Source organism: Primulina eburnea, chromosome 15, assembly GCF_022965805.1.
Source record: "Primulina eburnea isolate SZY01 chromosome 15, ASM2296580v1, whole genome shotgun sequence".
In the NCBI taxonomy this organism is placed as follows: Eukaryota; Viridiplantae; Streptophyta; class Magnoliopsida; order Lamiales; family Gesneriaceae; genus Primulina; species Primulina eburnea.
In genome coordinates this window covers 3,405,879-3,417,313 of record NC_133115.1, presented here as the reverse complement: position 1 = coordinate 3,417,313, position 11,435 = coordinate 3,405,879, and the positions used below count along the sequence as shown (strand labels likewise).

Below are 11,435 nucleotides of genomic sequence, written 5' to 3'. Positions count from 1 at the left end.
TTCTAGACACCCCCCCCCCCCCCCCCCAATATTTTGAAATTCTGGCTTCGCCACTGATCACACATGATAACTCAATTAGTCACTTATATAAGGTACATTTTCAAAAATGTTAAAAATATGTAATTGCTTAAACTTTGGACTAATATCTTAATATATTATAATTTCATAATTTCTTAATAATCACCCATTTTTTAGGCCAATATATAAACCTCTCCCTAGAGCTAAAATGATCGTGGTCACGTTGAAAAATATCGTTTTTTTATTTGCAAACAACATAAGCTTTTCTAGTGCTACATAATAGAAAGAATCCAATCTCTTTGTTTTCGCAGCGAGCTAGCTACTACCACAAAGTTAAGCGAAAGTCCCTTCTTAAATCAAAAGAAGACGTTCTTCTTTGATCATGAAGAAGAAAATGGGAATCATTCTTATCAAGAAAATCAGTCTTCTCCTCCTCCTCTTATCCGCGGCTCTCTTTTCGACTTCTTTAGCAGGTACTCAATCTTTCAACTCGATCCATATCATACAATTTTAAGCTTTGTCGTTAAATTCTATTCGACAAATCATTATCATTCATTCACTCATAATTACGATTACATGATCAATATATTATATATAGTTGGTTCTTGCCGCGATATATAATACATTTCAACTCACACGAGTTTGAAACTTCAACCACGCACACATTGCTGGGCAGGTTTTAAAAAAATTAAGCTGTTTTTTTTTTCTGATAAAATTAAGTAATATTTTGCATGCAGGGCGATTGTGTAAGTCAGAGGAGTCGAAGAAAGTGAGTACAACTGATGATGAGGTACAATGACAGCAGTAGCTAGATTTACTTTACGTAAGCAAACTTGGTTTTTTTCTATTTCTTCTTTCCAGTACATCATTTTGAGTCGGGTAAAAATAAATATTTATATTGATTTATAATTGTTTAAAATAGACTTATATCACAACTTGAGTTAATTATTTTCGTAAAATGATGACGAATACAAATTACACGGGTCTAGGCTAAAACAATGATAGTTAGGAGCAAGGTGGACAGAGATAGGAGAGTGTGGATTCAACTTCCTATAGTTTCTTAATTGAAAAAGTAATTAAAACTTATGTATAATGACAAAAATTTGTGTGAGATAGTCTCATATGTCCTATTTTGTGAGACGGATATCTTATTTGGGTCATCCATGAAAAAATATTATTTTTTATTATGAATATCGGTAGGGTTGACACATCTCACAGATAAAGATTCGTGAGACTGTCTAATAAGAAACCTACTCATGTATAATTTATTTAAAATTTTATGCTCCTCTAAAGTTAAAATACTCTTCCCAACAAAATCAGATAGATTTTTCCACCTCTCACTAATGGAATAGAAAATTATATCATGGGGACGAAACCAAAAAAAAATATTACAAAATTTCAAAGTCACATATTTATAAAGCAATTTAAAAACTTAATTGATTAATTATAAAAAATAATCTCTTTGTCCTGAGTGGCTACCCACTAACCCATTATCTATTATTATATATATGCTTTTATACATTTATTATAATTATAATATATATATATTACTAATTACTTTTTCTATTATTATTATTATTATTTGTGGGCAGGAAATGGAATCATGGGGGCAACTACGCAACGAAAGAATTCTCAAAGTGAAAACAAACGACTATGGAAAATACGATCCGGCTCCGGCACTCGTCAAGCCTCCTTTCAAACTAATTCCCAATTAATATATATATATATATATATATATATATATATATAATTAAAATACCGTCTGTAGATCGTATGTTAAATATCATATATATATATTTATATATATATATATGTATGTATGTATGTATGTATGTATGTATGTATATGGCAGTGTCGTTTTTACATATAATAATGTAATATTTTGTATGCATATTAATATGCTGAGTTTTCGATCGTACGTTAATTATGGTTTGCGACTCATTTTTATTTAAAGCTATTTTCTATAAATCACAAAAAGCTTCTGTAAGATTTTCTTATGGATCATAGTATTACTTTTTATTATGAATATGAGTAAGGTTGATCCGTCTCACAGATTAAGATCCGTGAGACGGTCTCACAGGGTTGTTATATACTATTTCCTTCCTATATATTTAGACTTCCGCGTGTTTTCACATAGATTATGGGGCTCTTAACTCCTAATCATTATTACAATGCAATCTGATTAGGGTTAATTAATTAACTATAGCAGAAAACGAGTTTAAATTTTCTTTACGATGAGCCCAAAATATTTCTTCTATAATTTGAATACTAAAAATAGTATTTAATTTCAAATCATAAAACACGCCCACACATAATCAAAACCAATCACATATAAACAACTCATATCCTCGAGACATGCCCCGGTATATAGATACATATATATACTGGGAAACAAAACATAAAACCTCATCCCAAACTGTGACTCCCTCCAGAAGTACCATCTTCGGTCTTCTGTATCCTGGAGTACTTGTCATTGTCAACATACAAAGACAACAACAGCCCCCTCTGGGGTGAGCAAAGCTCAGTCTGAAGCAATCACAATATATACCACAGATATCTAAACAATGATATATGATATGCAATCCATGTATGTCGTGGAGGTATCAGGTCAAATGCCCATCCACTGAGCATATATCAAAATCAATCGAATCGCTATCAAATCAATGCTCGAGCTGGCACACCGGCCTCAATCAAGGATACTCGTATGATAGGATCGACAAACCACCATCAAATCCCGAATCTCAATCAATCATTGGGGCCACTAATGTCTATGTTTTAAGAGCCACATAATGTCAAACATAGAATCGTGTTCACAAACCCCAGAATCAAATCCAATCATATCAGGGTATCCAAGGATCATAGCTCAACGTGCATGTCATGTATGCCACATAAACTCAACAAATAAGGCATATAGACATGTATTCTCAATCCAATCAATCAAACATATATCATATCATCCAGATACCTGTCGTATGTTACCCGGTCGCAACATATTTCAATTCTTCGTTCCAATTTATGTAGCCTGAATATATCGGTATATTACTTTATCTACATCAATAACATACTCATTTCAATCAATAACATGATCCAAAATGAATAATATGAGTTTCAAATATCTTTTGAAACTTCAAAAATTCATATCAAATCCAAATCATAACATAATTCAATTCCAACTTCGAATATAAGTTTATTGTCGGTTATTCTACCACATATAGGAATTTCAACTTCAAACACATGCTATTCTAGCACTTTGATATTTAGAGCTGCTGGAATTAGAAGAAATTTACCTCAATCAGAAGCCCTCGACGCGAAGATCCCAAATATATAATTTGTTTCGCGTTTAGACAGCGTTCGAAGTCGATTCGGACGAAAGAAATCGAATTCCCTCGTATTCTCTCGAAACTCTTGAAATAAAAATGAAGAAGAAACAAACAAAAATCTGATTCTTATCTCCACCGCTCTAGTGCTGGGGCGGTAGAATTCTCGCGCCCGAGCGCGAGACATTCTGTCCCCGAGTTTAACTTATATCGCGCTCGGGCGGTCAAAAACTACCGCTCGGGCGCGGCATGTTATGTCCGAGAACAATTTTTGTGCTACACTGGGGCTCAGGCGGTCATTTTCTACCGCTCGGCGCCACATGTTCTGTAAAATTATTCACCTTGTGGTGCACTGGCGCTCGGGCGGTAATCTTCTACCGCTCGGGCGCCAGAGGTTATGTCCAACATATTAATTTTTTACTTATTGACGTCCGGCTTCTCCACTCGAGCTCTTACAACGTCAATTCATATCCAATAGTTATTTTCTCATTTTCATTGTCACGATATACATCAAATACATAATCACATGATAATCTCATGAATTATCGATAATCAATATAGGATTTATGATAATATAATACACGGTCCTTACATAGATTTTAAAAATTATTGAAAAAAATAAAATTTAAAAAAATTTCTCATTTTACCCCAATTGATGAATATTTAAGAAATTAAATCAACAAATTAATAAATAAAAAATCAAATTAAAAATTGGTAGATTTGTAAAAAATAGATAGAAAATAACACTAAAATTTGATTATATATATTTGAGATGAACGAAAATGAAAATTCACCCTAGGTATATGATGTGGAAGAAGTATTTGATTGGGATAAACACCATCAAAATAGGTGGAAACCACCGCAATCCTATGGTTGGAAATATACGGGGAGAATTGTAGTATTGAATGTACCTTATATACGTTGTTTCGTAGTTTATTTGAAATTAATTAAAACATGTTTGAAAATATAATAATACACAGGGAAGTAAACGAGCCAAGACAAATAATATCGGGCTCGAGCTCGAACTCGGCTCATTTAGGATATATATATATATATATATATATATATATATATATATATATATATATATATATATGTTCAAGCTCGAGTTTTTATCATTATTCTAGAGTTTGGCTCGTTTGAAAATTATTAAGATCACGAATAGCTCGTGGTCGTTTCGTCAATAGCTCGTTTATTAAGTTTAACGAGCATGAAGTTAAAAAAGCTCATTTTCGAGCTCGTTAAAGTCCATCAACATTATTTTAGCCAAAAAAACCAACTAAGAAATGAAAATTTTAAAAAGTATGCTTATCATTTCATTACATTTCAATATCTTGAATTTCACTAAAGTAGCAAAGTGAGACAAAAATTAATGGTCTCGGGCTCGATAAAAATTGTCGAGATCGAGCTTGGCTCGATAAACTGAACGAACAATCTCACACAATTTTTTTACTGAGCTAAACTCCAAATAGTTCACGAGCTGCTGTAAGTTTTTTTAAATATTTTTTGACGATTTTGTGATTTGAAGAGTATCGTTTTTAAACAAAAAACATGTGAAACATATATTCCATTACACACAATATCAACGTACTAAGATCTAGACAAGCATCCAGACATGTTGGGATCGAATGACCCATATTTTGAAGTCAAATAATTAACGGAAAACACAAATTTGTTTTAAATAATAAAAGATGAAATTAATTACAGAGAAAAGAGGCAAACAATTTTATTATTATTTTATAATTAGGGATGTGGACGTTTATAACGGATCTTGAACACGAGATCTCTACCTAAAAAATGCCAGTCCTCAACTATCGTCTCCTCCATTTAGCATATTTCTCTCACACGCGCGCGCGCGCACACACACACACACATATATATAAATTGAACTCGATTTTCAAATATGTATGGGTCAAAATTGGCTAATGGTCATAAATTGTTGACTACCAATTTTATATTTAATTTAATAATCACAATATTTTGTTTTATGTTTTATACATATAATAAATAAGTTACTCCAAACTTGGGTCCATATATAAAACTAGAGTAGGTTTCTTGTGAGACGGTCTCACGAATCTTTATCTATGAGGCTGTTCAATCCTACCAATATTCACAATAAAAAGTAATACTCTTAGCATAAAAAGTAATATTTTTTTATGAATGACCCAAATAAGAGATCTGTCTCACAAAATACGACTTGTGAGACCGTCTCACATAAGTTTTTGTCATAAAACTAAACAAAAAATGGTAAATAAAACATTGACAAATGTTTTTTTTTTTTAAAAATAAAAAAATCCAGACCAAATTATAAATCCGATCAGTAGCGAGGCCAGAAATAAGTGCGAAAGTTATATTTAAATTAAAGATATTTAATCCACTAAAATTATCGAGTAAACTAGATCATACATTAATTTGACCAAATGCATGGGAGCCGTAGTACGCACGCCGCGTATCCCATACGAATTCCAGTTACACAACAAGGCGCCCACCATACACAGCTCCGGATGACCCAACAGTCCACTCACTCTATGTGCTAAATTTAGACATTAATTAGCGCAACTGATGCGCATAACACGTGAAATCAAAGATTAAATTGTTTTCCTGTGGTCCTCCGGGATCGGAAGTGGTTGAGTTGGTGGAGTGAGATATGAATTTTGGACCAAAATCTCGAGTTTGACGAGAAAAAATGATTTTATTAGAATGGACCTAGAATATCAATTAGACTTTAATTTCATTCATTTTTTTGTCTTTCCTGAAAATTTAAAAGAAACCATTCATACTCATAACTCAAGTTGAATAACTCTCAAATAGCTCAAAAGTAAATTCTTCTCTTTAGTTACTTTCATTTATTGAGTTGTTTTTACCCGCTTTTTTTGTCTAGTTTAAAATTAGATTTGAATGATCCAGTTATTGAGACTATCGAGACAATTAAAATGGATATATATATATATATATATATATATATATATATATATTGTATTTATGTATTAGCGCACATGTTTTAAATGTGCATATAATATAAACATTATTTGAAATTAAAAGTTATTTTTGTAAATTTGAATTGAATTCTATTTTTATGATGAATTGTTCTTTAATGGTCGAGCTCGGTGAGCCTACAATGTCATTAACATTTGCTTCCATGTTACGAAATGAGATATCAGGAAGAAAAGAGTAGGTTTTCGTGAGACGGTTTCAAGAATCTTTATTTGTGAGACGAGTCAACTCTACCGATTTTCACAATAAAAAGTAATACTCTTAGCATAAAAAGTAATACTTTTCAAGCATAAAAAGTAATAATTTTCATAGATGACCCAAATAAGAGATCCGTCTCACAAAATATGACTCGTGAGACTGTCTCACACAACTTTTTTACGAGAAGAAAATTGATAAGTTTTTGAGTAAATAATTTTTTTTACATCTTAATTATTCAGTATTTTTAAAAACTAATAAGATTTAATTTGAATATACACTAAAATGGTTCCATTGGCTTCTTTCATTTCCAAATTTTCATGCACTAAATTAACTAATCAAAATTATCAAGTCAAACCCGAGCCATCGCAACGAATCCGATTATTAAAAAAATAAATCAAATTTATTTTATCATTTTAAAAAAAATCAATCATACGAAATTATATATAAATACAAAATGAAAAGACAAATAATTAAATCAAGGGAAGCAATTTTTTAAATTATATCAATCATTAATTTATTTATTAGTTTAACTAAACGTCACCGTGCCATGATAACGTTTCTTAATGACGCCGTTAGAATCTGAGGCCGCCGCCGTGGAAAATGTATACGGTGGCTTATCAAACAACCAACGTCGTCAAATAAACCGTCATCTCCCTCTCTCTGAAAAAAAACTAATAGGACATCAAAGAATCAGGTCCTTTTTCACTCTCTCTCTGTATACGTACGCTTTGTATGTATATATTTCATTTACATAAAGACTACATATAAGTTTTAACACGTTACACGTAAACTCTCTCTGCTGTTTTTCTAGGGTTTGGAAGCGGTGGAGCAACTTCGACCGATCATCGGTAAGCTGCGTTTGTTTGTTTGTTTTAATCTGGATATTCGATGTGTAATTGCTGTTATTGTAATTAGATGGATTGCTTCGTGTTTTATTTCGTGAAAATATGTGATTATCAGGTGATAGTGCAATTTTTTTGGATCAGAGATGTTTAGATTGATGCCAAGTGTATGGACTGTGACTTTCAGCTGTTGAGGCACGAATTTTGGATCTATGTTGACCTCTGTGTTGTCGGACTGTTCGTATTTTTAGGTTTTTTTTAAGCTGTTTCTTCGCCAAATATGAAGGCACTTGTGAATTGAGTATCCAATTTTGTTTGCTGCGAGTGTCTAAAGTCTATTGGTTGAGGTATTTATTAGACTTAGACCGTGAATACTCTTGTTCCTTTTGTGTGAATGTTGTGAATAATTTTAGCTGCAAAAGAGTTGAGGGAGCTGTTCTATTTGATATTCATGAGACTGTGCATGTATTCGTATTGATAGGTGATCTGGTACTCTGGAAATACCTTGATACGAGTAGTGAGGAGAGTTTGCAAAATTGATTTATGCGACAGGAAGTAGTGCGATGATTCTGATTTAGATGACGTCCAATCCTGTTTGTGGGTACTTGCTTTCTTGTGCTAATAAAATTTGTTGTGGGGATTATTTACAGATAATTGTTAAATAATGTACTTCCTGCTGAAATCTGAATGTAGATTGTGTAGTAGTCAGACGGTGAAGGTAATTGTCGATACTAGATGACATTCAGTTTTTAATAGTCTATTTGATTGATGAATTGAAACCTTTAATATTGTAGGCTTGTAGGGTGATAATTGCTGTCCAATGATTTAGGAAACAGAAGAATTGATAAATTTTAAATTTTGTTGTTAACATATATGAATTGAGGGATTTCTTGTTGAATCACTAGATGGATGATGCTTTACTGTAACTCTACAATTGCAGGTAACTTAAGTTTTGTTTGTGTACCGTGTGTTCTTTTTGTGAGGTGATTGATGTGAAAGGCCCGTTAACAATAACTTGTTGAGTTTTTGGCGTGTGACTGAAGAAGAATGGGGGCAGTTTGTTGTGTTGCAGCTAAGAGTAGAACTATAACGAATGGACCTTCTAGTGAAACTATGCAGAGGCATGCTCGCTATTCACCATCCTGGAGTTTTCGACGTGATAATCGTCGGCGGGTGGCTGGGGAAGAGATGCCTGCAAATTGGTTACACTGTGGAGATGGTGGAAACAGTCGAGTGGATGTGAAATCTGGTACACCTGTCGAAACTGCATTTGCTTCTGATGAGGGCAGTCCGTCGGATAGTTTTCGATCACCTGCTTGGCAAAATCCTGCAGTTTCTGGAGGAAATACTGGGGTTCTAAGGCTTCCATCTTCTGGTAAGTAATGCCGTGGGTCTCTTATGTTTCAATTTTCAGCATTCTATTCAGCAGTGTAGTTGCTTTGTATATTCTATTCAGCAGTGTAGTTGCTTTGTAAATTACCTTATGCTGCAAGATGAAAGTATTAATCTCTTAGGTATGCAAATAATAACAACAATTTAGGTATGAAATTAACATTTCGTGATTTCGTGATTTCGTTAGTGTTGGATTTGTGTGGGAATTTTCTAAAATCAGGCTGGGAATGAAAGTTTCTACTATCTGACATGGGCGCTGATCATCAAGGGGACTTTAAACTAAATTCCTGGTGAACCTCACTCATGTCGATCATAATGTGAATAGTTTGTATTTCCTACGCTTCTGATGGCTTGTAGTATACATGCACACATTGAAAAGTTGGAGAAATTGTCATACAGCATATTAGGATGTAGATTGTATCTGGAGTCTTGAAAAGTTTAATATGTCGATGTAGGACTTGAAGTTAAATATTTTATGATGACATTTTGTTTAAGAGACTGATCTGCATAGGATTTGAGATTAGAGTGCTTGATCCGTTCTCACTTGGTGCCCATTTTATGCGCAGGTATTTTTATTGATCAATGAATTAGAGTTTCTTAGATGACACCCTTTTGAGAAATACAAGTCCATGATGAAGATATCTGTCTTTAAATTGCCTTATTTTACTCGCTTTAGTGAAAAATCTGCCATCAGAATTCTCTGTTTCTCTCAAATTTTGTGGGTTTTGATGATTATGTTGTAAATTTTAGTCCAAGTATTATCCGTTTTCTCTATTGAACATTAGCTCCTCCATTTTGGTAGCACGAGAGTAGAAAAAGATTGAGCGTTCAGTTTCATGTTGCTCTTCTCCAGTTCATCATCGTAGTATAACATGGGATTTCCATTTACTTTTATTCTATATTTTGATATTTTTCATGGTTTTTGCAGATCAAGCTATCTCATGCGGTCTAGTTGAGGTATGTGGGGAGTATCGATGAAGTTAATTATTTTAATTTTTAAAAGTTAATACATGCAAACATGCATATGTGGCATGAAATTCCTTTTTTGAAGCTTGACTTTGTTTCCATTGTCCCCCGTTACCTGTTCAGGTGAAGGAGCGAACAGAATCCCCATCTATTTCATGTCCATCACCTATAAATCTATCTCCTGCAGCACCTTCCGTCTCATCTCTTTCTACATCTCCTTTTTCTTCCCAAAGTCACATTGTTCCTCCAAACTCGACTCCTTCCAGATGGCATCGCCGCTCTCCTGGACGCCTGCTATTACACCAAGTATCTGATAGCCGGATCCCAGAATACAAATTATCGACATTCTCAATTTCAGATGAGGCATCTTCTTTTATTCCCCCTACTTGGGGTAATGATTCGAACCGGGGTTCTAACGGTGGGTCATCTGACTGTTGGTCAATCCCTGGCTTCTCTGAGCTCCTGACTAATCGGAGAGAAAGGTGGTCTTTTGATAGTGAAGCCTCAGGATTCAGTCGAGACAAAAATACCTGTTTTGTTGGGCATTCAGGATCACCTTCTTTGGACCTTCAAACCTGTGGTGTTTGTTCGAAACTTTTAACCGACAGATCTTCATTTCGGTGGAGCAGCCATATATCCTCCAACGAACTAGCTGTTGTTTCTGTATTAACTTGTGGACATGTTTACCATTCTGAATGCCTGGAGAATATGACACCTGAAATCAACAAATACGATCCAGATTGCCCAGTATGTATTTTTGGGGAGAAACGTGTCATGAAGATGTCCGAAAAGGCATTGAAAGCTGAACTAGATTCAAAGGCTAGAAAGCGTTTGAAAAAACGTGTTGTTGATAGTGAACTCAACAGTAATTTTGTATTTGACGGCCATAGAAATAGTGAAGTTGAAGGAAGGGGTCCCAAGATGAGCTCAAGTTCGAGCATGAAGAGTTCACAAGGAAAGCCTTTTCTGAGGCGACCTTTCTCATTCAACTTTAAGGTTGGTCGGTTCATGTCTGAAAATCAATCCACTCGAAAAAAGGGTTTCTTCTGGGGAAGATCGATGTCTGAAAATCAATCCATCAAGAACTGAGCTTCTTCATGGGTTGAGAGCAAGTGTCCATCATCATCTCTCTAAGGAACTAAATATTAAGATTCTAGTATGCGTGTATCACTACTAGAGGCAGACAAAAAAGTCGGGCAATCGCCTCTCTACCCAATTTTTTTTTATAATCTCATTTCTAGTTGTTTAAATGGGTAGTTTGCCCTTAGAAATCCATTCCGTCGACCTTCATACCGTCTCGCCGTCAACAACAGGAATCTTAGGTCCGCCTCTCTGATCAACTGCTACCTTGATGTCTCGTTTATCATGAAGATTTTATATTCCAGTTGTCATATCTCTGGGTTGCTGTGTTTTTGTAGCCTCGATCTATCCGTTTGATTTCCCTCCATTGTATCGTTATTGGGTCATGCACATGGAGGAGAGACCAGGTAGGGGTCGTCACTTCATCTGAGAAGACCATCATAGAATAGCTACTGCAGAAATATACTGTAAAGATTGGAAATACTTAATGAAGTTTCAATTCATTATGTGATAATATTGGAAGAGGGGGAATATTAGTTTCAGAGTGACTTATTTGTTCTGTTGTAATACGAAATTTCTTGTTTACGCTTGAAATGCGTGGTTACTATACAGATTGAGCTGCATTTTT

General features: G+C 34.2%; 2 protein-coding genes across 8 annotated transcripts; both read left to right on the top strand.

Annotated features, from left to right (window-relative positions):
- The first annotated feature begins 216 nt into the window (after positions 1–216).
- LOC140814663 (protein CASPARIAN STRIP INTEGRITY FACTOR 1-like) lies at positions 217–1,971 on the top strand. Its single transcript, XM_073173712.1, has 3 exons — positions 217–491; positions 756–808; positions 1,611–1,971. The coding sequence occupies exons 1-3, from the start codon at positions 401–403 to the stop codon at positions 1,731–1,733; spliced, it is 267 nt and encodes an 88-aa protein (XP_073029813.1). The 5' UTR covers positions 217–400; the 3' UTR covers positions 1,734–1,971.
- A 5,250-nt stretch (positions 1,972–7,221) lies between these two features.
- On the top strand, positions 7,222–11,430 carry LOC140813744 (uncharacterized). 7 transcript variants are annotated; one of them, XM_073172427.1, is made up of 5 exons: positions 7,245–7,375; positions 8,020–8,087; positions 8,310–8,744; positions 9,690–9,718; positions 9,851–11,430. In XM_073172427.1, the coding sequence occupies exons 3-5, from the start codon at positions 8,417–8,419 to the stop codon at positions 10,814–10,816; spliced, it is 1,323 nt and encodes a 440-aa protein (XP_073028528.1). In that variant the 5' UTR covers positions 7,245–7,375; positions 8,020–8,087; positions 8,310–8,416; the 3' UTR covers positions 10,817–11,430. The 7 variants fall into 7 exon arrangements, 6 of the variants coding, with proteins under 6 accessions (XP_073028527.1, XP_073028532.1, XP_073028528.1 ...); XM_073172430.1 differs by lacking the exon at positions 8,020–8,087 and adding an exon at positions 7,851–7,970 and having other exon boundaries at positions 7,262–7,375; XR_012114001.1 differs by lacking the exons at positions 7,245–7,375; positions 8,020–8,087 and adding an exon at positions 8,094–8,309 and having other exon boundaries at positions 8,427–8,744; positions 9,851–11,049; positions 11,146–11,430.
- Positions 11,431–11,435: the final 5 nt, after the last annotated feature.

What these genes read in the sequence shown, in the direction of transcription:
- LOC140814663 (XM_073173712.1), top strand. Translation starts at nt 401, where the DNA reads ATGAAGAAGAAAATGGGAATCATTCTTATCAAGAAAATCAGTCTTCTC. An exon ending in CTTTTCGACTTCTTTAGCAG is followed by an intron (nt 492 to 755) that starts GTACTCAATCTT and finishes TTTTGCATGCAG; the next exon opens with GGCGATTGTGTAAGTCAGAG. An exon ending in TGAGTACAACTGATGATGAG is followed by an intron (nt 809 to 1,610) that starts GTACAATGACAG and finishes ATTTGTGGGCAG; the next exon opens with GAAATGGAATCATGGGGGCA.
- LOC140813744 (XM_073172425.1), top strand. Translation starts at nt 8,279, where the DNA reads ATGATGCTTTACTGTAACTCTACAATTGCAG. An exon ending in TCTAAGGCTTCCATCTTCTG is followed by an intron (nt 8,745 to 9,689) that starts GTAAGTAATGCC and finishes TGGTTTTTGCAG; the next exon opens with ATCAAGCTATCTCATGCGGT. An exon ending in TCTCATGCGGTCTAGTTGAG is followed by an intron (nt 9,719 to 9,850) that starts GTATGTGGGGAG and finishes TTACCTGTTCAG; the next exon opens with GTGAAGGAGCGAACAGAATC.